At 47.0% G+C, this 25,929-nt stretch overlaps 1 protein-coding gene across 2 annotated transcripts; it reads right to left on the minus strand.

Annotated features, from left to right (window-relative positions):
- Positions 1-355: 355 nt before the first annotated feature.
- Positions 356-21,016, minus strand: SRPK1 (SRSF protein kinase 1). 2 transcript variants are annotated; one of them, XM_054176542.1, is made up of 15 exons: positions 20,194-21,016; positions 16,450-16,583; positions 14,916-15,024; positions 14,428-14,515; positions 13,968-14,055; positions 11,994-12,100; positions 10,691-10,856; positions 9,696-9,721; positions 8,990-9,203; positions 7,921-8,331; positions 5,939-6,039; positions 5,145-5,252; positions 3,244-3,313; positions 2,652-2,744; positions 356-1,655 (listed from the first exon to the last, which is right to left on the minus strand). In XM_054176542.1, exons 1-15 carry the CDS (start codon positions 20,262-20,264, stop codon positions 1,471-1,473), a joined length of 1,971 nt encoding a protein of 656 aa, XP_054032517.1. In that variant the 5' UTR covers positions 20,265-21,016; the 3' UTR covers positions 356-1,470. The 2 variants fall into 2 exon arrangements, with proteins under 2 accessions (XP_054032517.1, XP_009900936.2); XM_009902634.2 differs by having other exon boundaries at positions 16,450-16,568; positions 20,194-21,015.
- Between the last annotated feature and the right edge of the window lie 4,913 nt (positions 21,017-25,929).

The following is a 25,929-nucleotide window of genomic DNA, read 5'->3' on the forward strand; positions in this document are numbered from 1 at the left end:
CATGAATCCAAAGGCCTGTTTGGTCCAGGGTAAGGAAGTGCCTCTGAAGTCTCAACACTGCCAAATTTTGCTTTAGACTAAAGCAGGATGTACTTAATCTGTAGTAGGACAGGCAAGTCTAGAAGAAGCCATCATAAAACTATCAAATGCCACAGTGATTCAATTAAAATTAACTCATTACATCCAAGCCCCTCTGAGAAGTTCATATAGAAACCCCACAGAACGTTTTTTACTCAGGGTAACTCTAGAAACAGCTTCTAATCCAGTATCTACGTGGAAAAGTCACTTCTCTTCCACTTCTGCTAGCTCTCCTTGTGCTCATGGCCCAGAAAACAAAAGGCAGTCCCATCCTGGGAAGGCCAGCACCTGAAGCAAGTTAAAAGGAAAAGAAATCTTTACACTGGGCCTTCAAATGCTGCTTTTGAAAGCCAAGGGCTCTAGCGTGGTGGTGACAGAGAGGCTGCCACCCTTTCCTTGGGAGAAAGCAAGGGATCCAAAGTTAAAAGCCACAGTAGACTGCATCAGTAAAAGCCAAGCTTTCACTCATACAGCAACTGCCTCAAGCAAGGCAAAAAAAAGTGCCAGTAAGGGATAAACCAAAAAGCTCAGAGCTCCCTAACAGGTTAAGAGTTGCCTGCAATAAGGCCACCTCTCTGCAGCCACAGGGTGCACTCCCTCTGCACTGCAGGGTGTGTGTGGAATCAGTGCCACCTTTTGCTTGTGTTGCTTGTCCCCTTCCAGGCACAGGCATTGAAGTAGAAAAGGTCACCAAGTTCAGAAGCTATTCTGGCTATCTGGGCACAGGGAAGGGAAAAGGGGCAGGACACTTTGGAGGGAGAAAGAAAGGATACTAAACCCTAGGTTTCAATAGCTCTTCTCAAAGGATTCAAGCAGCTAGATCTAAAGAGAAGTTATGTGACTGGAAAGCAAAGGATACAGTAGACACCTAGGAAATGATGGAGGATTGGAGGTCATTGCTCTACAGGGAACTAACACCACCTTGGTGCCATCTGTTATTCTCACCTCATTCTAGCTATTGGAACAACAGCAGGAAATTGGCTCCTGAGTCAGTGAGATAAAGAGGTGTTTGGATCTTCAGATCCCCCTTGTGGAGATGAAATTGAGCTATGGGAGCTTATCTGAGCCCAGGTGAGCTCCCACCTGGATTACAAGGAGCAGAACAGTGAGGAAACTCGGGGATAACATCATGTCCTAGGCAGTTAGTCTTTGGAGAAGCCCCATCAAGGCAAAACACAGATGACGCCCACCGGCTGAGGAGAGTCCCCATGGAGTCACACAAGCCATCTCAGCAGAACAGGTTAGATTTATCTAAAAACCTTGGAAGCCTTGGAGGAAGAACTTCACACTGAAAATGAACAAGGGAGGAATGGATGTGGGGAGGGGCAGCTGGGTGCATGGAGGCTATGCTGTAAACCAGAGTAGTGCTGCGGTGGTGCTGGGGCGAAGCCTCTAGGAGTTGAGCCAGGGGTGCCTGAGACACTCTGCTGCTGTAGCTCGTTTCTCTGGGATCAGCTCCAGCATAGGTAATAAGAAGTCTGTGAATGCAGCTGCCTCCTCTTGGGACCACTCGTATTTTTCCACCAAGACTTCAAAAAGGCCCCAAGGTTTCAGTTTGGTGATGTGCTTCAGATCACCTGGAAACCAAGACAAGGTGGTGAAGCAAGGCAGAACAGAACAGGCTGAAGAGCTGAACAAGGCAGGTTGAATTACACAGAATCCCAGCATGGTGAGGGCTGGAAGGGACCTCTGAAGATCACCCAGTCCAACACCCCTAGCAGAGAAGGATCACCTGAAGTAGATCACACAGGAACACATCCAGGCAGGCCTCCAGAACCCAGCAACTGCTCTGAGTAGCTGGGTGTAGGGAGTACAAAATGATAGCTTAAGGAAAAAAGAAATGATACTAACCCCCTTTTCTGTCTGTTTTTAAGACTGCTCTAGAAATGTACTTCCTTAAAGGCTTCTATTTCTGATCCCCCATCAGCAATTATTGTTTAACTTCATCCAAGCACCCATGACCCCAGCTGGCATCACAGACAGACACCGTGCTGCTGGCTCTGGAACAAGTGCAGCATTGAGAAGCAATCCACCAGCACAAAAAAAAAGGGTTGGTTTATAAAAAGGAGGATTAAACTAGGTCCAAAATTTCTTCCTGGGTCTCAGTACATTTCTGGGGTACTGAGTGAGGGCTTTGTGATAATGGTATCTGTGTCCTGAGCAACGTGGCTCAGGATGCAAGGAACTATTCATGTGACTGGAGCACACTAGAAATGGAACAAAGCTGTCTAGAGAAGACTTGAAAGGTGTCTTCTCAAAAGATTGTGACAAAGATCAGCTCAATCAGGCCAAATGAAATCTGAAGAATTATCTGCATTGTTGGTTTCCTACCTGCTGTATTTGATCTGCACCAAGATGTCAAACACTAGGATGTGGGATACTTTCAGCAGCTAGACAAGGATGCCTTATATTTAGCTCCAGTTTTACTGAGAAATGCTTTCACAAAGCTAAAGGAGGACTTAAAAGACATCTCTGCTGGCATCTGCTGCTAATTGGCATTTCCAGCAAGGCACTCTTGTGTATTTGGGGCAGGGGATGAAGGGATAAGTGACAGTTGCTTTGTCTCCTCTCACCTTTTTTGGTGAAAAACTCCTTGGAATATTTTCCTGCCAGAATGAGCTTGCGAGGTATCTTCCCCAGAAGTTCTATGATCAATGCAATGTGATCTGTGGGTTTGGAAGAGAAAGACAATGAGACACATCCACACCACACAGCTCTGTTCCAGTGGCCTTCTCTCGGACAGTCATCGGATGGTCTAAGTTGGAAGGGACCTTAAATACCATCCAGTTCCAACCCCATGCCACAGGCAGGGACACCTCCCTCCAGACCAGGTTGCTTAAGGTCCTGTCCAACCTGCCTTTGAACAATTCTAAGCTTGGAGCCTCCATAACTTCCCTGGGCAATCTGTTCCAGTGCCTCACTACCCTCATGGCCAAGAAGTTCAACCTGATGTCTAAAGGGAACCTTCTTCCAGTTTAAAGCCATCACCCCTCATCCTGTCACTCCAGGCATGGGGATTCAACCACTCCCTAGCACCACTGATTTGGGGAACTCTCTCTGCAAGTAAGTCTTGGCATGACTAACTCCTAAGTGAGGGCTGCTTCTGAAGCAGCATCCACTGCATTTACATCCCATGATACAAAGTCAAGACTTGGACAAACAAACCTTCATCCCGTGAGTAATCCTCCCCAGAGTGAGGCTCGAACAGGTAGTCTCCTGTTGCTAGCTCAAAGGCCTAAACAAACAGAGAGGAGCAGGTTAGAGCACTGCAGTGCACTTCACACAGTCAGATGTGCTGCAGGTCAGTTCTGCAATCTTGTCTGTGAGCCAGCAGCAAAGCAGTGGGAGGAAGCCCCTGCAGAACTCCAGCTGCACCATCACCATCTTAGGGTGTGTAATTATTCTGTGACATTAACAGCTGCACAAAACCATCCCAGGTGTATTTATGCTGAGTTCCTGATCACAGCACCAAGCAGCATGCTGGTGTGGGGTTGTACAGAACTAAGGCATTTCACATGCTCCCTTCTGCCTCCCTTCCCATCTGCCTCAACAGCATGTTCAGACTCTAGGATTTCTGTACAGAGGTTCTTCCCTCCCTCCATATGATGATGATACAGAATCATGAAACTGTTTCCATTTCAGAAGCCCTCTGAGATCATCAAGGCCAACTGTCAACCCAACACCACTGTGGCCATTACACCATGTCCTAAGTGCCAGGCATATTTCATACAGTTTCCTTCTCTAGATAAAAAACATCTTGTAACTGAGTAAACATCTGTGTGCATTTCACAGATTGAAGTGGGTTGGAAGGGAGCCTCAAAGGTCATCTTGCCCAACCCCCTCTGCAGTCAGCAGGGACATCTCCAACTACATCAGGCTGCCCAGGGCCACATCAAGTCTGATCTTTAATGTCTCCAGGGATGGAGCCTCAACCACCTCCCTGGACAGCCTCTGCCAGTGTCTCACCACTCTCATCGTGCAGAACTTCCTCCTCAGGTCCAACCTAAATCTCCCCTGCTCCAGTTTCAAATCGCTGCCCCTTGTCCTACCCACCACAGGCCCTTCTAAACAGCCCCTCCCCAGCCTCCCTGTAGCCCCTTTCAGATACTGAAATGCTGCTCTGATGTCTCCCTGGAGCCTTCTCTTCTCCAGGCTGAACAGCCACAACTCTCTCAGCCTGTCCCCACAGGTGAGGTTCTCCAGCCCTCTTATCTTTGTGGCCCCTTCTGGACCCACTCCAGCAGGTCCAGGTCTCTTGTGTTGGGGGTCCTATAGCTGGCCACAGCACTCCAGGTGAGGTCTCACCACTTCTAAATTTTGTGACACATTTCCCCTTTACACAGTCACTTTTACTCAAAAAGGCATCTCTGACCTTCAGTATTTAGTTTGCTTTAAGACCTGCTGTAGTCTGACTACTGAATTAGGCACTTGGGAATAACCACTGCCTCATTTTGGCCACACATTCTCCTCCTGCACACGACCCTACCACATTCATCAGCAATCACAGCTTGTTTCCCAAGACAGCCAGGATGCCTTCACTTTCCAAGCTTAAGAAAAATAAAATCTAAGCTTTGATGTGTAGAAAAGACAGAATGGAGACACCAAGGAGCTCCATGCAGTAACTGACTGGACTGATTATGTTTTCAATCTTCACATTTTGTAATGTCAGCTACAACAGGAACAGCTTCAGCCTCCTCTCAGCATTACTCAGATGGCAAATTATTCCAAACATGTAGAGGCTGTCTATGATTAAAGTAAGAATTTATGCTGAAGGCATCTGTGACAGTGCTGGAGCAGCAGAAAGGCTCCTGATATAACCAGATTTTGGTCTCCACAATTGCAGAGTTGTCTATCCACAAAGCATGATGCTGGAATCTTCTGGGGCTGAGCAAGGAAACTAAGTTTCCAAAGGAAAGTTGGGAAGCAACAGCTTTGGGATGGAAAGATGCTATTCAGCAAGGCCAGAAGTTGGCTAAACACCCCCACAAAGGTTTTTTTGCACGCCTGAGTTTCCCCAAATGCTCCACAGCAATTGTTTAAGGCCCCACCCAGCTGACCCCACTCACCATACAGGCTGTGCTCCAGATGTCAGCAGGAGTGTTGTACCCTGACCCTATCAACACCTCCAAAGATCTGTACTGCCTGGTCTGGATGTCTTCAGTGAAGTGCTTGTGCTAAAGAGAAGAAAGGTTTTACTGAGCAGGTAGAGATGGTTTAAGAGGAGAAACACCAAGATAGGCCAGAGCAATTCAAAGCTCATTCCCATTAGATTTCATCTCCATTTTACATCCTCATTAGATATTTCCTACCAGTACTGTTTAAATGCTCCATGTGAGACACCAAGTAAAACAGTCCAGCCATGGGCAGGGACACCTCACACTACATCAGGTTGCTCAGGGTCACATCCAGCCAGGCCTTAAAAACCTCCAGGGATGAGGCCTCCACCAGCTCCCCGGGCAACCTGTGCCAGTGTCTCACCACCCTCATGGGAAAGAATTTCTTCTTCACATCCAGTCTGAGCAGAGCTCTCTCAGGACAGCTAGACACTCCTTCAGGAGTTTCAGATGCAGACTTCTACACATTGTGGCTGACACTTCATAGGCCATGTCACAATTCCTGCTCATAATTACTATTAATCTAACAACCAGGCAGGCAGCCAGATCAGGCTGAAACCCTGTGCTAAAGGACCACTGCTTTCTGTCCCTGCTGCCTTCTCTTTTCTCCCCAACAGTTTCCATCTGTCACAGCTTCCACAAGCAGGGCTAAGATAGACTCTGGTTTACAGATTCTTTTCCATCTTGGCATCTTGTGAATGAATTAGCAGGTTTAAAGAGGCAGTGTGAAGAGATTCTAAACTTACCACCCAGCAGGCATTTCCTAGGTCAGCTATCTTCACTTTGAGCTTATCTGCATTCTTGGGCTCAAGAGGATTAAGAAGGAAATTCCCAGCAGTTGATTTTCCTAGAGGCAACATGTACAACAGCTGATTAGAGCTACATGGACACTGTCACCATCTGTCATCCAAATCCTACTGCCCTCTCCCCACCCAGGGAGGGTTTTGCTTATGGATCAGAACTTTTCACACAGAATGTTAGGAGTTGGAAGGGACCTCAAAAGATCATGGAGTCCCAGAGCAGGATCACCTAGGGCACACAGGAAAGTATCCAGGTGGGTTTTGAATGTCTCCAGAGAAGGAGACTCTACAACCTGTCCTTCTTGAACTTTTCCCTCCCCAAAGCCTAGGTATAAAAATCAACATCACTCTGCACTGTGAACAGACCTCCCTCCAGGGACACAACTGGCATTCCAAAGCAGAAGGCCATGGAAGAGTGACAGTTTCACAACACTCTGTACAGGCTTCTTAAATGAGGACACTGCCAGAAACAAACCTCAGCCCTAAAGTCTTAAGATTTTGAAGAATCCACTATTAAAAGAATCTCTTTGACACCTCCATCACTCTCTGCTCCAACAGATGCAGTTTTGACAGCTAAAGTAAATATTGGGATAACCTCAATGCCACAACAGACAGCAAAAAACTAAGCCACTGAACTACATCCTGCTGCAGCTCTAAAGCAATTTGGGTGAGAGAGCTGCACGGAGCAAACTACCCCTAGTCACCTAACCTGGTTTGGCAGTGGGATGCCTAATTAGGGCATCCCTCTACACACAGTTTGTGATTCCAGGTCCTTGTATTTTGTCATTTGCTGCTTTTCATCCACAGAACTCCTCCAAAAATCTGCAGAATGATTATTTTTTTAAGTACCAGTGTTAAGTTTCTCCCTCCTCCTCCCAGCAGATACACTTCACCTGACCTTTTGGACTCAGAAGAGGCACACAAGGGCAGTTTTATCACCCAACTCAAGCTGATTCACACCTGGAGTGTGTTTAAAAGCTGCACCCCATTTGTGCTTAATGTTCTCCTAAACCTACAAGACTCACAGGTTCTTTTGCCCCCTGGAACAAATCACATTTGAACACAAGCACTGAAGAGGTTTCTTCCTACACTGTGTCAGCTTCTTTCAGCCAGACTCCATTTCCACTTCTGGGAAAGCATTTACTCATCTTCAGTAACCAAGAGAAATTTCCTGTGCTCCATGGTAAGAACACTGAACTCTCCTCATCCATCATTTAACAGCCTGGGACAATTTGTAGTTCTAAACTATAATGCAAAAAAACCCACACAAACATCTGCTAGAGAGGAGGGAACGTTCCTGCAGTGGAAAACAACTGCACAGCTACTTCTGAAAGGTGGAAATCCTTCTGCATCCCATAGACAAAAACCAAGCTACAACTGGAAGCTACAACCAGCTTGTGTTCCAGAGTAGGGCTGGCAGGTTAACTACTCCAGGCACAGAAAGGCTCAAACAGGTGGTTCTGAGCACTTCAGCCTACAAAATGCTGGTTGCCACTAACACCCTGCTGAAGGGCTGCAACATGACTCCCCCACACCCAGAGGAAAGCCTTTGCTCCCAGGGTTCCTCTTCATAGAATCACAGAACCTTAGAGGTTGGAAGGGACCTCCAGAGATCATCCAGTCCAACCCCTCTGCCAAAGCAACATCACCCAGGGTAATCCACACAGGAATGCATCCAGGTGGGTTTGGAAAGTCTCCAGAGAAGGAGACTCCACAACCTCTTTGGGCAGCCATTCCAAGGCTCTGTCACCCTCAATGAGAAGTAGTTCCTATCATGCTGAGGTGAAACCTTCTATGTTCAAGTTTGTATCCAGTGTTCCTTGTCTTATTCCTGCACACCACTGAAAAGAGATTGCCCCCCTCCACTTTTTTGTTTGAGCAGGGCCACCTGCTCAGGCTGCCCAAGACTACATCTAGACCACTTCTACCTTTGTTGTCTGCAGGGCTGTTATTCTCATTCTCGTCCTCTGAGGGGGTCTCTGTCCGGATGCTCTCCTGCAAATGGTTCATCTCCTGCTCCTCATTGGACGTGGGCTGGCACACCATGGAGTCTTCTGAGGCTAAGGGCACGAAGGAGTCCGACATTGCCTCCTGAGGCCTGCCCTCCGCCTCGCCGTTACGCTGGCTGTAGTTACAGCTGTGGAAGTTCTCCTGCTGCTGCGTGGCAGGGTGCTCACCACAGTCATTGGCGTTGTGAAGGTCATCCTCCAGCCGCACAGAGCCTTGGTTGCTGGGGTCTGGGAAGTCTGTCGTCGCTAGCACTCCGTTGCAGTTGATTTCCGTTGCGCATTTCTCCACGCTGCTTTCCATCATCGACTGCTCCTGGGCAGCGACCTCGGCTACAGGGTGCAACAGGAGAGGACAGCAGAAACACAGAATAGCATCATAGAATCACTGAGGTTGGAAAAGAGCTCCAAGATCATCGTGTCCAACCTTCTACCCAACACCTCCATCACCACTAGACCGTATCTCCAAGTGCCACAGATACTCGTTTTTTTGGACACCTCCAGGGACTGTGACTCCATCTCCCCAGCCAGCCTGACCACTCCTGCTGCAAAGTTCTCCTAATCTCCAACCTAGACCTCCCCTGGCACAACTAGAGACCATTTCCTCTTGTCCTGTTAGTTATGTGGGAGAAGGGGCCAAGACTGGCCTCACGCCAGCCTCCTTTCAGGTAGCTGTAAAGAGCAAAGGAGTCTCGTCTCAGCCTTCTCTTCAGGCTAAACAAGCCCAGCTCCCTCAGCCTCTGCACGTAAGATCTGCTCTCCAAACCCCTCACCTTTGCTGCCCAAGGTATCTAAACAAAGCAACAGCCCTCAGAAGTGCAGTTGCACACAATTCAGTTTACAAAAGGAGACTTCCAAGTCTCTTCAGAGGGGCAGAACCCAATAAACCCAAATAAATCACACTGGCTGCCTCTGCTAAAGGTGTTCACTTGATTCACCCAGCATGAAAAGGGCAACAATATGCTACTTCTGCAATACTTCAAGTCCATACCTGTCTTCTTGCTGACATTTTCCTCTGGTGGGCTAACTTTTATGAGCATTTCCAGAGGGCTCTGAGCTTCTTCTTCCTCTTCAGGCTGTGTCTGCCCAGGACTTGCTTCTTTCTCCATCTCCTCTATCTCTTGCATTCTCTTCTCTAACAACTCAGCCTGTCGTTTCTGCTTCTTTTTCAACTTCTTCTTCTTATTCTTTGACATTTTGTCAGCCTACACAGGAGCAAGCAGAGAAATCTGGCTTAGCATTTCATATTTCAATCCATCTAAAACATGTCAAGTTTTAATTTAGAGCCGAGGAAGCAGTCTGGCATGATAACCCTGGAGACAGTTCTCCTCCCAAGTAAAAGCAGTTATCAAGGTTTTTGGAGCAATTGTCTCTGGCTCTTATCAGTGCATTTCTGTCCTGACCTGAGAAACTTTACAGTGTTGTCCAAATGAAGGATCTCAGACTGCTCAGTCACCTTCACATAGGCCTTGAGCCCTCCAAGAGGGCTGTCTGTTGTGGTGATGTATGAGTCAACAACTCCAAGAGAGCATTGAACCTGATGCCTATGTCTATGTGTGCTGGGTTGAAACTACCACACTATGACAAACACAAATCAAACTTTTTCTTCTGTTATAAAGTTGCATTCCCTTAATGCTGCCTGCATTCTGAAGCAAACACTGCAGTAGATACTTAAGCATGAAAACCATGACACTTACTGGTTTAGGCTGTGGTGCAGTGCTCACTGAAAGGGAAAGGAAGATCAGATTAGTTATGTTTATATTCAGAACCTCCAGCTGCATCATAATCTTCAAGTAAGCTTTTTCCTACATGGTTTGGCAACAACATTCTAAACTCTTCAGCAAATGATATTTTGAAGGCTCCATTTCTCTACAGAAGCACAGCAAGAACAAAACAAATGAGGAAAAACATGGAGTAAACGTCCCATTAAAATTCCAGAGTAGACTTGCTTGACTGCTATCAAAGTCTTAAGCTCCCTGTCATGCAGCTTCATCCACTACATATATTATGCAGTAAATTATCTCACTGAAGAGAAAATGCAAAGCAAAACATTAAAATACTGAGGTTAAGGGAGCTTCCCTAAACTACACTGTGCAGGGTTCAGCTAAATATTGGTGGTGTGAGATTCTGACTGACAGAGCCCTTCACTTCATACTGGATACACACTGGTTCTTGGAAACTACACACAGGTGGCTGTGGATATTCATGATGACCTAGGAACAAGAGATTTCTACAGGTGTTAGTAGGTCAAGGAAGCTGTTTCTGCTCCAAGTATTTCAAACCTCTGCAAACTGACAAGTAGTAAATCATCTGGAGACCTTCACAAAATGCATTTCCAGCCTCCTGCAGTGCAAGGAAATAAACTTCCAGAAGAAAAAGTGAGAGATTCCTCACCATGATTTCACTCCAGCACTCTGCTGAGAGCACCAGCACTTGGGCAGTGTGTGCTATAAAGACTCACTGCCCTACCACTGTATCAGTGCCAGCCTAGCAGGTGCCAGCATGCAGGTATCCTCCCTCTGTTGTTCATACCCAAATAACTGCCTCCCGATCATATTTCAGTTATTAACTCCACAATTCATTTGGCTGGGTCCTTGCATTAGTGCTCCACTGGACTTACTTAGGACTCACTTAGGATTTGGGGTGTAGTGGGGTGGTGGGAAATAACAGCAAGTTTTCAGGAGACAAGCACCTGCAGAGCCAGATGGTGGAGGAGCTCCAGATCTCTGCCACTCTGTGGCTTCTGCAGCCAGCCTGCGGATGTACTGATCGTTGACACACAGCAGAATGTTCTCAGGCTTGATGTCTGTATGGATGATCCGACACTTGGTGTGCAAGTAGTCAAGACCCTGGAGAACCTGCACACAGGACAGCAGGGAAGAGACCATCAGAAAAAGCAAAGGATGAGCAAATTGAAAACAGAGAAAATGCACAAGTTCCTAGGGTGACAATCGGTGAAGCTGAAGGGCCCCCATGCTTGAGAGCACTACTCCAGATCAGAGATAATGTAGTCAGTGGTTACTATTCAGCTCCAGAAACCAGATTCAGATCCAGGGTTTAGCTATGAATTTTAAATAATCTATTCTCTGCAAGGAAGTCGTGGCAGGGCTGGAGCAGGTCCTGAGAAAGGCAGTGAAGCTGGGGATGGGTCTGGAGAAGAGGTGTGGTGAGCAGCAGCTGAGGGAACTAGGGGTGTTCAGCCTGGGGTTAAAAGGCAGCTGAGGGGAGACCTTCTGACTCCCTACAACTCCCTGAAAGGAGGTTGAAGCCAGGTGGGGGTTTGTCTCTTCTCCCAGGAAGAAGTGACAGGGCAATAGGAAACAGCCCCAAGTTGCACCAGGGGAGAATATTAGAATGTAATTGGATCTTAGAAGAAACTTCACTGAAACACTGGAACAGACTTCTCCAGGGAGGTGGTTGAATCCCCATCACCAGAAGTGCTCAAAAGCCAGAGAGATGTGGTGCTGAGGGACATGGTGTGACATGGTTTGGCACCAGGCTTGAGAATGGAGGTTGGACTTGATCTTTTCCAACTGAAATGATTTTGATTCTACAACTTGCCACAGCTGAAAATCTACCCTTCACACCCTACAACAAAATCATGCTTTCCTCCAGCCCTCCAGCTCACATGCAGAAAGGTGTTTCCACTTGGGCAACCACCCAGGAGGAAGAACAGGTTTGTCTTGTTCTCATCATCACCAAGCACTGTTACTGCGAGAGGGTTTTAAGAAACTAGTTGCACTTAAGAGGAATAACCAGGGTGAGAAGAGGTTAAAGGCAAAGCTGGCCTCATACCCTGGTTTAAGTGTCAGAAGATAAATATCTGTGGCAGAAGGTTTTTCCAGTAGAGAAAGGAAATACTAATACAAGAATGATTTTGTGGCCTGAGAAATACACCACTGATTTTTTAACCCTTGTTTTCTTAGATCTGAGGAAGGTTAGTGCAAGAGTTCTCACTGGGTTGAGGGGAACACCCAGTCAGAACTGGAACTCACCTGTTTGATGATCTTTTTGACACAAGGGAGTGGAAGCCCCTGATAATTTGATTTGATGATCCACTTCAGGAGATGATGTCCTAGAACTTCAAACACCATACAGATATCTGGAACTCAGTCAAGGAAAAAGATGGACATCCCAGCCTGAGGAGACCTGAATTCCAAGGACTGAGAATCAAAAGAAATCCCTAGCAGTTAAGTGGTTTATATGGAAGAATCCTCATCCTTCTGACACAGCTTAGAGAGGCCACCTTCCTTTACACCATCCTACCCTACACATCAGTGCTGGAATGTAAAGCCTAAAATGCAGGATGGAATTGGTTAGGACAAAGGTCCTAATGCAGCTGTAGCAATCTCCTCCTGCTTTGAGTGGGAGTCAGTTACCCCAGCAAGTGTGCATTAGTATTTGCTGCTAGGCCTGAAACAGCTTCCAGCCAACACTGTGTGTTTTGGACCAGCCTAGGCTCCTTCCCCAGACAACACTTGATGCCAGATCTCTCTGTACCACATTACATGAAAAGATAGTAAAATTTCCATCTCTTAAGTCATCTTCAGAACAATTACAGTTACTTTCTCCACCCTCCTTTGCCTCTTTACCAGCAAAACAAACTTTTGACACTCCTGGAGTTCAACAATATTGACATTCTCTGCTTTTTGTCTAAAAGATCTCAATTGCTGCAGACACTCTGATGACCTACTCAGTGTTGTGCCTTTGCTCTAGGAACCAGAGCTCCAGGAGTTTACAAAGCTGCTTCTCTTCTACACTGGCTGAAAGTGTGTTTTACAAGAGCAAAAGAAATGCAAAGATGAAGCTGGTACTAGGTAGCAGAAAAATCAGAATGGTTTGGGTTGGACCATCCCATCTAGTTCCAACCCCCTGCCATGGGCAGGGACACCTCCCACCAGCCCAGGTTGCTCAAGGCCTCATCCCATCTGGCCTTGAGCACCTCCAAGGAGGAGGCATCCACAACCTCCCTGGGCAACCTGCTCCAGTGTCTCCCCACGTTCACTCTGAAGAATTTCTTCCTCATCTCCAGTCTCAATCTCCCCTCTTCCAGCTCAAAGCCATTGTCCCTCATCCTGTCACTCCCAGCCCTTGTCTAAAGTCCTTCCTCAGCTCTCCTGTAGCTCCCTTCAGTACTGGAAGCCTGTTCTAAGTTCTCCCTGAACTTCAGGAGGTTGGCATGGGCCCACCTCTCCAGCCTGTCCAGGTCCCTCTGGATACCATTCCTTGGTTAAAAAACTAAAACAAACCTAAAAGCAGTCAATAGAAGAAAAAAGTGAATGAAGAAATTACAGGGCTAAAAGCATTAGGGTGTTTATAACCTACAGCTTGATTCTCCCAAACAGCCCAGGAATTCTCCCTGAAATGAAATTCAAGGTCCCACAAAGCAGAAACATGCACTTCACCTTTCAAACTGGAAAGGTGCATTATTAAGACCTGAGACAAATCACTGCCTGTCAGAAGGCTGTTATCAGAACTACAGGAGATTTTCAGAGCAATACACTTTAAACATCCCAACAATGGTGAGAAAGTCCAAGGTGCCCAAGAAACAACCTTACTATCAAGTCAGAAACTGCATGGGTTTGCTGGTTTTAGCTACTGATAAAAATCACCTTGTGCTGCTTGACTTCCAGGGTGTGCAAATGGAGGAGCTGTGACAGGCAGGCTCTCACCACAGCTACCTCAGCCACAAAGCCATTCTGTCCTGATTCCCAAATCAGATGCAGCCAGCTCACCTCTCAGGTTAAAGCATGACTAAGCAGCGTTGTCTCCATGACTGCACACATAATGTAGGCTGGATGATCACTCTGGAGCTGAGCTCAGGGGGCAGCTTTGAGGCAGGTGATTCTACAGCAGGTTCCTCAGGCAGGGAAATGGATGCCTGGGCATTGCTCAGCACCCTGATATGACAGCTGCCCAGTGACTCCCAGCTTTAGGTCATTCTCGGTCTCTGTTCCACAAAAGGATACGTGAACCATTAACTCCTGAAATCTTGAAGTCATCTAATAACTGCACAACTCTCTCTTTACTGGGATCATTTGGATCACTGTTGCGGACCTGCAGAGAAAAAAAGGATTCATTTTGTGTTCCTTGAGGCAGTTACTGGGCAAGAGAATATTCTGAAGTCAGAGCTGCACTACTGCAGCTCGATGATCCAGAAATCATTGGGCTGGAAATGGCCTTAAAGATCATCTAGCTCCAACCCTCCTGCCAGGGGATACCTCTTACTAGATCAGGTTGCTCAAGGCCCCATCCAGCTTGGCTTTCAACATTTCCAGGCAAGAAGCCTCCACAACTTCCCTGGGCAACCTGTCCCAGTGCCTCACCCCCCTCATAAGGAAGAGTTATCAAATGCATGACTGATGTGAATCCCCAGAATGAATTTACAAACATCAAAACAAAACTGGAGCCCCACTCCACTCCACTCACCGATTTTAGCAGCTTGATCTCATCCAGTGCTGTTTCTGTGTAATGCTCTGCACTCTTCACCACCTTCATTGCCACAAATCTCCTCCCTCTGTGCATGAAGGGTAAGCAAATTGGAAACTATTAACTCAAAGAACTTATACTCCAGGATTACCCTAATTCTTTTGCATACAAGAGAACTACTTAAAGGCATCATGGAAAAATGATGTTTAAACACTCCTAAAGATTGTTTCTGGGTCTCTTTTGTAAAAGTGCCCACATTAGTCATTGCTCATAAAATGAAATAATAGGTCATAGGCTGCTGAACACAAGAGCCCTCTTTCCACAGATGTGGTTTGTCCTGCTAACTCCCTCCCACACTGGCATGCACAGTATGAAAAGCAGCTTCTGTGTTAGGATGTGGATAGGTATGGTTTGTATTTTAACCTGCAAGTCTAAAGATACTTTCTGCTCGTGTTTGTGCAATGCTGTGCCAGGAGAGAAGGACTTACTGGATGTCCCAAGCCAGCCACACAGTGGAGAAGTGTCCCCATCCCAGCTTCCGAATCACATGGTAGCGGCCGTTGAAGAGGTCTCCTATTTTCACAAGATGATAACCACCTGGAGACACAGTGGGAAGAGTTGCATCAAGAAATCACACAAGTGCTGAAGAGCAGGTATGTGAACAAGCATCACAACCTGAGGCAGACTTATTTGATGTGTTCAAAATTTTAATCATACAACCAAATGCAAATACTTCTCTAATTGGACCTTGCTACAATATGCAGCAAGGTGAGAGGAAGAGCTGTGAGCAGCCCTCTGCTTGATTGAGGAGTTCTCATCTAATTGAACTAGAGTGACTGACTTCTGTTCAATGTAGGTCATCACTGCAGCACCATAAAAGAATTATTTCCCTCAGTGAAAGCAAGTCTGCTAGGCTGGAAAACAGAGCTTATGGTGTTCTGGAACAGAAGCTTGCTGCTAAATCCCAGCGCTGCTTTTGCATGCTGGGTAACATGAAAAAGCTCTGCAGCCATTTACCCACAGAGCTTCCCTTGCAATTACTCTCACGACTGAAAGGCACTTGGCCATTTAACATCACCACCAAAATCAGGAAAGTCTCTTCTCTGTACCTTGAGTGACTCCCATCATGGACTGCTGCTGTAATCAGCAGCTTGGAAGTAAAGGCACAAAAAGCCAGACACAGATACAAGGGAAATGGCAGAGAATGGAAGGAAGAAAATCTGTGATTGTTAACTGGAATGTGGAGAAGGACCTGGGAGTGCTGGTAGACAACAATCTCACCAAGGGCCAGCAAGATGCCCTGATGGCTAAGAAGGCCAATGGCATCCTGTGGTGGATGGAGAATGTGGCCAGCAGGTCAAGGGAGGTTATCCTCCCTCTCTAATGTGTCCTTTTTCTGATGACAATCAGAAAGAAATTGAATGTTTTGCCCATTTTGAAAGCCCTCTGGCATAGAGGAGAAGCTAAAAGCTTTAAGCACATGCATTAAAAGCAGCTCTCCAACTCAAATCTTGACTGATAACAAAAGGAAGCTTGGAGAATACCTTCTTCATTTCAGGCTATCTTAAGAGATATTATTATCATCATGCAGTTTGAAAAAAAACAACACAAAAAGAAGAGGGGAACCTATTTTGATTCTCTATAATAGAGGGGAAACTGAGGGAATTTCAGGAGACTTCTCTCTCCTTAGCAAACTTCCCCCTTTATACTGAGCATAGAATGGTTTGGGTTGGAAGGGACCTTAAGATCATCCAGCTCCACCCCCCCTGCCATGGGCAGGGACACCTCCCACCAGCCCAGGTTGCTCAAGGCCTCATCCAATCTGGCCTTGAAAACCCTCAGACAGGTGTTCCATCATCATCACAACCATCATCCACAACCCCCCTGCTCAACCCCTACCAGTGTCTCACCACCCACACTCTAAAGAATCTCTTCCTAATCTCCAGCCTAAATCTCCCTTCCTCAAGCTTCCATTTCTTGACTACACTGAGAACTCTGCACCTTGAACAGGCAAGCTCTCACCTTTACAGTAATCGTTTGGATCCTCCTGTTCGTCGTCATCGGACCCCAGGATCTCCTCCTCTTGCTCTGGGAGCTCATTCTCTGTCTGAGCAGCAGGGCCCCGGTGCTGAGTGTCGGGTCTGGAAGAGAACACACTGCATGTCTCACACACGTTACTCCAGTTCAGCAGCTTGCATCTCACATGGGGGATTGCTGATAACACAGCAGACAAGACTCAGCCTTCACAAAAACTACTCTCACACTTCAATATTTTTTTTCCCCCACTCCCAAGGCAGTATTAAAGTAGATTGCAAAATTCTTTATAACCTAGTAAGAAATATAACTTCACGCTCTAGATTCACTTTTAGAGTGAAATAAAGACCATATAAGAGAGTGACCTAAACGCTTAGTGATCCCACCCAAACACTCCTCTCTTGGACCCACTTCTCAGCCTTTCATTCAGTGAGGATTTCCTATAGAATCACAGAATAGTTTGGGCTGGAAGGAACCTCAAAGATCATCCAGCTCCAAGGCCCCTGCCATGGGCAGGGACACCTCCCACCAGCCCAGGTTGCTCAAGGCCTCATCCAACCTGGCCTTGAACACTTCCACGGAGGGGGCATCCACAACCTCCCTGGGCAACCTGTTCCAGAGTCTCACCACCTTCACTCTAAAGAATTTATTCCCAATCTCCCCTCTCCCAGCTCAAAGCCACTGCCCCTTGTCCTGTCACTACTAACCCTTGTCAAAAGTCCCTCCCCCCAGCTCTCCTGTAGCCCCTTCAGGCACTGGGAGGCTACTCTAAGGTCTCCCCAGAGACCCCATGGCAGGAGAATTGGAAGTAGATTATCTTTAAGGTCCCTTCCAACCCAAGCCCTTCTAGGATTCTATGATTCCTCTGTACTCCAACTCCTTCAGGGCATCTCCCTGCTTACAATCAGACATGGCAGTAACACAGGGGGTTGGTTACTGCCTTTACAAAACACAACAGGGAATGGTTAAACCTCTACATAGTTTAATCTTCAATTCCCCTCTGTACAAAGCAAACATCTCTAACTAAAACACTGCCTATAGCCCCTCTCCACTGGGGCAGGGCTTCATGGCCAGATAGTGCAGGATATTAACTTTAACTTTCTTTTCTTAGAAGTGTAAGACATTAAGAGTGCTCCAAAGAAGTGGGCAACAATTTCTTTCCAGCCATGACGTCCAGGCAGCAGATAAGATTCTTTACAATGAGCTTCCCTGTCAGGGTGAATTAGCGGAAGTGTTTTGTACTCAAACTATTGTTCCAGCGAAGCAGCAGATCCCACCAATGCCTTCCCACCACCCTGTTCCAAATCCAACCCCTTCTGCTCAAAAGGCAGAACTGCTGAGAGAGTGGCTGCTTATGGCAGTGGATATCCTGAGGCAAGTCCACCTTCAGGGGCAATTTTTACAGCTTACCAGCTGGGGTTCTGTGCATCGTATCATGGCCATGATCTTAATCCACGAGATCAAGCTGGTATTTCCATTGTCATATTCATAGAATGGATTGGGATGGAAAGGCCCTTAAAAACCATCTAGTTTCAACCCCCTGCCATGGGCAGGGGCACCTCCCACCAGCCCGGGTTGCTCAAGGCTTCATCCAACCTGGCCTTGAATGCTTCCACAGAGGGGGCATCCACAACCTCCCTGGGCAACCTGTTCCAGTGCCTCCCCATCCTCACTCTAAAGAATTCCCCCTCATCCTATCACTACAAGCCCTTGTAAACAGTCCCTTCTTGTAGGCTTGGAAGGAGTTTTGAGCAGTTCTACATCAAAATTAACTTTCAACATTTACACATCACAGAATCACTGAATGTTAGGGGTTGGAAGGAACCTCTGGAGATAAGAGTCCAACCACCCTGCCAAAGCAAGATCAATTAGGGCAGGTCACAGGAATGCATCCAATTGGGTTTGAAAGTCTCCAGAGAAAGAGACTCCACAACCTCCCTGGGTAGCCTGATTCTGCTGAGCCTTCATGCATCAACTACATCACTACACATGCCAGCTCCAGCCACCTGAGGTATCTATGAAGCATGAAAAGGAAGAAATTGCACGTTCCAGTCTGATCATGACTAAACTTGCAGCATTTATACTCCGGAATGGAAGTTTGTTAAACAGGAGCTGTAAAGGTCACCCTGGGCACAACAGAACCTGCTCTGCTGATCCTTTTCATTCAAGAACAGAACAAGTAATGCACATTAGTGGTCCTGAAGCACAAAACAAGACTGTCAGACAGTGCACTGCTGCCAGGCTAATGAGACATTTATTAACAACCTTGCAGCTTGAACCAGCACCAAGATATTAAGACTCTTCCCCCTTCATGCAGCATAGAATTGCAAGTCAGGGGTAGGAAGAAGGAAAAAACAAGGAAACCAAGGGAAGGAGAAAGAAAGTCTTGGAGGTCAAAAGGCTACTTTAAAACTGCTGCATTCCTTTGGGGACAGCTGAGCTGCAGACAAAGTCACAGATGATCCCCAAATGAAGAGCAGGCAGCAAAGGCCAGAAAGGGTCATGGAGGGAATGGCTGAAGGGGAGAATGGATGCTCAAATCTAACAAATCCTACAGACAGGGTCAAGAGAACTAGACAGAAAGGAGAATTTAAGGGTAGCAGCCACACCCATAGTGTAAGTCCTATAGAGTCCTCCCCAGCACTGCTTCAAGATTGTCATTTGTGTCCCTGCACAAGCTGCAGGGGATTAGAAGGGGTTCAAAAGGAAATTCAGCTTAAGAGGCAGTGATGCAGACAGCAGGCTCACGCCATCCTGCAGTGCCAGTGCTTTTTAATAATAGTCATTTCATGCATCAAGGAAGAAGTTACTGGAAGCACTAAATAAAGCCCATTCTCTTGGTAGCTTTCTACAGCCCTTTCTGCCCCCAAGAAGGGGCTGACGAGTCATGCTGCTGACAGCCTGCTCCACGACACACCCTGTAGTCTGCATCCCAGTCTGTCCTGGGGATCCAAAAGCATTTCCCTTCTACATTATCATCTGTTCCACCAAGTAGTGTGGCAGGGAGCTGTATTCAGGTCACGTCCATTTCTACAGGGCTGTTTTCCTTACAAAATCACCCCCAAAACATAGCTCATCCCTGCACCCTCCTGCAAAAACTCATTGCATCCCACCACCTTCTATCCCCAGAGTGACTACATCAGCTGCAGACAGGGATTAAAAGAGACTTAATCACTGCAGAACAGGTCTTAATACCAAAGAAAAACTGATAGACAAACCCATAACCCTCCTCTGTCTGCTCCTCTCTCACAGACAGTACTCTAAAAGGCACAAAAGACTGCTAAAGACAGCAGAAAAATCCATACTCTGTGTTTAAAGATGACAGCTGGGACAGCTGTCTGCAACACTGCAAGAGGCAGAGAAAATACAGAAGGACCCTGGGAAAAACTGGTGAAGAGTTTGCACATTAAAAAAACAAAAGCAAGCGTTCCAGGGTACTTATTTTTCTGTAGCCACCTCCGTTCTACTTAACACCACCTTGATCACCTTTCACTTTTGCTCTCTCAATGTGCTAATTAGCCAGCAGAATTAACTGGATTTGCAGGGTCTTTCTCCACAACTGTTTCACTTAAGGGACAACAATGTGGCACAGCAAGGCTAAAGCAAAACACTAGACCTATAGAATTCGTGGGAATCCACATCCAGAGACCCTCCCAAAAGTCCTGACCCTCTGGGGAATGCCTGAAGGACTGCCAATTCTCAAGACAAAAAGAAGAGAAGAGGGCAACTTACCTGCAGGAAGCACGGCCGCCCATGGGTAAGGATATCAGCGAGGACAGCCCAGCAGTTTTCGAAAGAGCCATTAAAATCCAGGTGCCAGAGTGGGGGGGAAGTGGGGGGACATGGGTGGCAGTGGAGGGGCTGGTTCTTCTGGAACGCAGCACAGCTTTGTGAGAGGGTGAGGGAGAAGAGGGCTTTGCCTCCACCACCCAGCTGCACTGCACTGCATTGCAGGTACAGGGCCTTGCAGCAAGGCTGGGGCTGCTCTCAGCACATCCTCCTGCAAATCCACTCAGGTTAGGGGGCTGAGCATAACGAGATTCATCTCCTCCTCTTGATGTTTACCTGTCTCAATCTTCCCTCTAATGAAATTAGGAATTCAGTCAGATACTTTGTTCCATCTTCCTGAACCAGCCGGTTTTATTTGCCTATTCAATACTCCACTGGATTCAAAGCTCAGGTGAAGACAAGGCTGATGGTAATTGCCTACAGTCCAAGCCTTTTGATACCAGAACACTAGCACAGGGTGTTCAAAGGAAGAGTTTTCTGAAGTAATTCCAAACCTCCCCATCCAGAGTGACAAGAAAAATTTTGCCTTTATGCCTACAAGTAACCAAAAAATGCAGGAGGAGGAGTAAAATCTTCTTTAAGAAGGTGAACTGAGCATTTTCCCCAGCAGCAGGCACTTAACATCAGGCTCTGATGATGCAGAAGAATTACCAGTCATTTCCTGTGCCTGTTTATCCTGCTGGTTTATGTAAGTGATAGGGAAACAAGTCAGCAACAACGTGACAGAACAAAGAACCACTGGAGATTTTTCTCTGCCAGGGAGGGCTGCTTGGTAGTGAAAGCTCTGAAGCTGACTCCCCAGCTTTCAACCAAAGGGTTTAAAGAATTGCACTCAGACTGTCTAACTAAAAATATTTTCACCTCAAAAGCTCGATCAAGTTTGAACATCCTGTTAACACTTCAGTGTTGCCAAACCTCACATTAGGTGTTGACAACGTGCAAAATTTTCCACTGCAGACAAGATTTTGCTCCACATCCATTGAACCCATCAACTGACAGCTCTGCTCACCTCTGCAAGGCAGGGACAGGAACAGTTATCTGCAGGAGCTCAGTTTCAGTCACTCATTTGTGGCCTACAGAAGTGTTCAAAGAGTTTGGAATAAAAACTTTTTGTGCCCTCTTGCCCATTTCCCACAGAATCACTTTTCTGGGTCACACAGTAAAAGTAAGGTAAAAAAGGGATCAAGAGGCCTCAGTTGCTCCATGTCCTTACAGACTTGTGCTGAGGTAGGTCCAACAGCACCAGGAGGACCAGAAGATGGGAGACCGTTAGGACAGACAGTGCAGTGCAAAGCAGTGTCCTTTGTGCTGTGGAGTAGCACCAGCCTGGGCTCCTTCACTGCTCTCTGTAACTCACCAGCCAAGCCACCACAACAGCCAAGTCTCCACATGCAGCTTCACCAGCAAAACTCAGAACTGGTTTCCTCCACCCCAGCAACTTACATAACAAATCACTTGGCCAGGTCTTTGGTTCTCCTGTTGAGGAGTGTTGGCAACTTCTTCCAAACTCTTATTTTGTAAAGGAAATTACTATTTTCCCTTGTGCCCAAACCAGGAGAAATGCTGCCCAGCAACCTGCTACCTACCAACCTGCTTCACACAGATACCAAAGCAGACCCCTCCCAGCAAGGGAGGCAGCACACATTTTGTCCTAGTCCCTTCTCATTCCTCTCATTCTTACACACATGCTAACTAAAAAGATCTCTCCTTTCTCCTCGTCACCTCAGTCTGTCAGTCCCTTCATCCTCACAGAGATGATGCCTGTCTGTAGGAAATTGCTTTCCTAAATGGTTTTTAAGCTGCCTGCAGCACAACCTTTATGAGCAGTCAGTCCTGATTTGAGAGCCCAAATTACATAGAGGAAACATCCCCAAACAGTACCCAATTCAGCAGGTGTAAAACAAATGACTAATCCAGCTCAGGGTGCAGGAGATGCAGGTAAGACTATTCCAACAAACCCTGGGACTCTGGCTGAAGGGGCTCACCTCCTCCTCTACTCTGCCCTAGTCAGGCCACAGCTGGAGTTGTGTGTCCAGTTCAAGACAGACAGGCACCTACTGGAGAGAGCCCAACAGAGGCTACAAGAATGCTGGACTGGAACACCTCTGTGAGGAACCTGGAGCTGTTTAGTCTGGAGAAGAACATCCCAAGGGGGGATCTGCTCAATGATTACAAGTAACTTAAAGGTGAGTGTCAAGAAGATAGGGCAGTCTCTTTTCAGTGGTGCCCAGTGACAGAATGAGGGGCACCTGATAGAAACCGCAACACAGGAAAAACCGCTGTGAGGGTGCTGGAGCCCTGGAGCAGGCTGCCCAGAGAGGTTGTGCAGTCTCCTTCTCTGGAGAGATTCCAACCACCCCTGGCCATTGTGATCCTGGGCAAGCTGCTGTGAGTGCCCTGTTTTAGCAGGGGGGTTGGACTGGATGATCTCCACATGTGCCTTCCAATCCTCATCATTCTGTGATTCTCTGGTGCTTTCCACCTTAACCAGCCACCAGAGTGGGTGTTTCCAGAGTGAAACACCAACTGCAGCCAGCTATACCTTCAAGTGCTGCAAAGGATTCCTTGTTTTCCTCTGGGAAGAGGGGGAAAACCACACTCCATATGGCATGGTGAGAAGCCAGGATTTCAAACCTCTCTCCCATTTTCACACCCATGCACCAAGACAATGTCTCTTTAAGGGGAGTCTGCTTGCCAGACTGCATCTCATTGCATCTCATTACTGCTCCTTAGCCTGCCTGTAATTTCTAGATCATGTTAAGGCACATCTAGGCAGAGGGCCTGCTGCTGGTGCCAGCCTCCACCATGCTCATGTGTAGATCTGCTGGCAAAGCCACCATCCATCAGTGTTAGACTGAAACTTGAATAGGAATTCATGTTTGAAATACTAAAACTACTTCCCTGCTTGTATGCACTGCACTTTTCTGCTCAAGAAATTCAGTATTTGAGGGGATTTGGAGGAATTCTAAATTGTGGGAGACTTACAAGTCCATAACCCACATTATTTTGTGCTTTGTTCAGAAAAATAGGGCTGAAAGTGAATGAATAACAGGTATTTCTGTCAGTGAGGGATCCACAGCACCTGCTGCTGTACAACAGCCATCACAGAGCTACAGAAACACTCCTGTTGAGAGCTTCAAGAGGGCTGGAGATGGTCTAACATTTAGTTTTGACAGATCAGCCCTCAGAGGCACCAAGATATACTTTGGTTGAGCAAATCTGTGGGAGTTCAGTTTGAAGAGAAGCAATAATGATGTCTCAGGAGGATGGTACTAATGCCCAAATAACAGAGGCAATCAAGTTTCTTGCTCCCTAGACCCACTCCCCCATACCAGCACTTAATGAGCTGTTTGTAGAACTGTCTGCTATTCCAGCTATTACACACCATGGGACTTCCATGGAAACCAACAGATCTTCAGCTGTGTCTTGTCACAGTCTGTCAAATACAGAAGTATTTGAATGAAAACATCCCATGAGTGATGTGTTCTGAAGCTACCTGAAACTTCTGTTCAAAATACTTAGGGAAGATGCAGTCCTGGTATTGACGATGGAAAACATAACTTGAAGAAAAACATCACCCAAGATCCTGATTCCAGGCAAAATTTTGAACAAGGGAGTTGAGGAAAGAATTGCCAGAACCCCAGGGCTCCTCAAAACCAGCAGGAAAATGGAAGCAGCAAGACGTGCAATAACGAACTGGAAAGTATCAGGCTCCACTAGGAATTTTCTGCTCCCCAGTGTGTATAGATAGAAAATTAACCAATTTCCTCCTCTATCTTCACAGCAATTCTAGTGAGGAGGAAGAAAGAAGGGAGCTTTCACTGCCTGTTAAGAGTTTGCCTAGAAAATTCCAGACAATTGTAAAGCAGCTTCTTGAAAATACTGATTATTGAGGGCATCTGGGAAGGGGGAGAGGAAGCAAGACAAAGGTACTGTGCCAGCTCAGCTCTGCCACTGCCTTCCCTGCAGGAGCACACTAAGCTGGAGAAACTATTGAAAACCCTGGGAAAGAATCCCCTCCTCTCAGGAAAGCCTTTAAGAAAGGATTAACTAAGATCACCACCAAGGACAAACCCAGCAGTACTTCAGCTCATGTGCATGTTTCAGAACAAGCCACACACTGTAACTGAACAGCTGCCACAAGCTCTGCAGTTATTGATGCTCTGAGACACAACAGCTCAACTCTCCTCACACAGAACTGCTGGGGCTGTGCAGAAGCAGCCCAACTTCTCCTGAAATACAAAAGGCACTGGAATTGATGGACCACTATGATCATCTGGACGTGGGGAGGAAAAGCCTCCTGCACCAGTACATGGGAGAGGCTGACCTGCTGGAAAATCTCTGTGAAGAAGCACCTGGGAGTGCTGGTGGACGAGTGCCTCACGAGCCAGTAACATGCCCTCGTGGCCAAGAAGGTAAATGGCCTCCTGGAGAAGAGTGTGGCTACCAGGTCAAGGGAGGTTCTCCTCCCCCTCTAACTGGCCCTGGTGACATAACATCTGGAGTCCTGGGCCCAGTTCTGGGCACCCCAGTATGTGGAGCCTTCAAAAAGTCAAACTTTGCATCTGCACTTTGCTTGCACAGCTTCCTGAACAGACACTGACTGCACCACAGCATTGCAAACACACCCATGCCTTGGTCTGTGCGTGGGACATGAGAAGTAGGAAGCAGCCACCTTGTGGTCGATGAAAAGCTGAACCATGGACATCTCTACTCAGCACTGCTCAGGAACCACCAGGACACCCCAACTCTGCTTTCAGTTTTCTATGTCATCATACAAGAACGAGGACAGGACCTGGCCTCAGGAAAGCCTCATGCATCATCATGCCTTCCTAAGGACCAGGGCAACAACACCCTGCACACATTTATCTGCCAGTGCTGAACTCCAAAGGTATTAGTGAATCACAGAGCCACAGAACTGGTTTGGGTGGAAAAGACCTCTAAGATCATCAAGACCAACTGTCAACCTAAGACCACCATGACTATTAAACCATGTCCCCAGGTGCCATGTCCACACATTTCCTCTTGAACACCTCCAGGGATGACGACTCCACCGCCTCCCTGGCTGGTCTGTTCCAATGCCTGACCACTCTTGCAGCAAACAAGTTTTTCCTCATCTCCAAGCTAAACCTCCCCTGGCACAATTTCAAGCTATTTCTTCTTTTCTATTCACCTGGTCCTAGAGAGAAGAGACCAACTCCCACCTCACTCTAGCCTCCTTTCAGGGAGTTGTAGAGAGCCAGTTGGTCTTCCCTCAGCCTCCTTTTCTCCAGGCTGAATACCCCCAGGTCCCTCAGCTGCTCCTCCCCAGCCCTGTTCTCCAGACCCTTCACCAGCTTCTTTGCCCTTCTCTGGACCCATTCCAGCCTCTCAACGTCCTCTGTGGTGAGTGGCCCAAAACTGAACCCAGTATTCAAAAATGCTTCAAACAACTTCCAAAAAATCTGCAATTTTGACAACTGGGCCAAAATAACCACCCAGATGTACGTCAGCAGATAGAGCTGCCTACTTCAGGCTAAGTTATTGAAGTTTTAGTAAGAAGGAAAAGCTTGGGAGCCCACGAGTTCCTTCTTTAAAGGCAGGCCTTTTTTTTGAGCGCCTTTGCAGATCAACTGACTGTTAGTGCCTGAGATGTTCACACCTCATGAAATGATAAAATTAATACATCACATACTTCCA

The sequence above is a fragment of the Dryobates pubescens genome, chromosome 35, assembly GCF_014839835.1.
Source record: "Dryobates pubescens isolate bDryPub1 chromosome 35, bDryPub1.pri, whole genome shotgun sequence".
Classification (NCBI taxonomy): Eukaryota; Metazoa; Chordata; class Aves; order Piciformes; family Picidae; genus Dryobates; species Dryobates pubescens.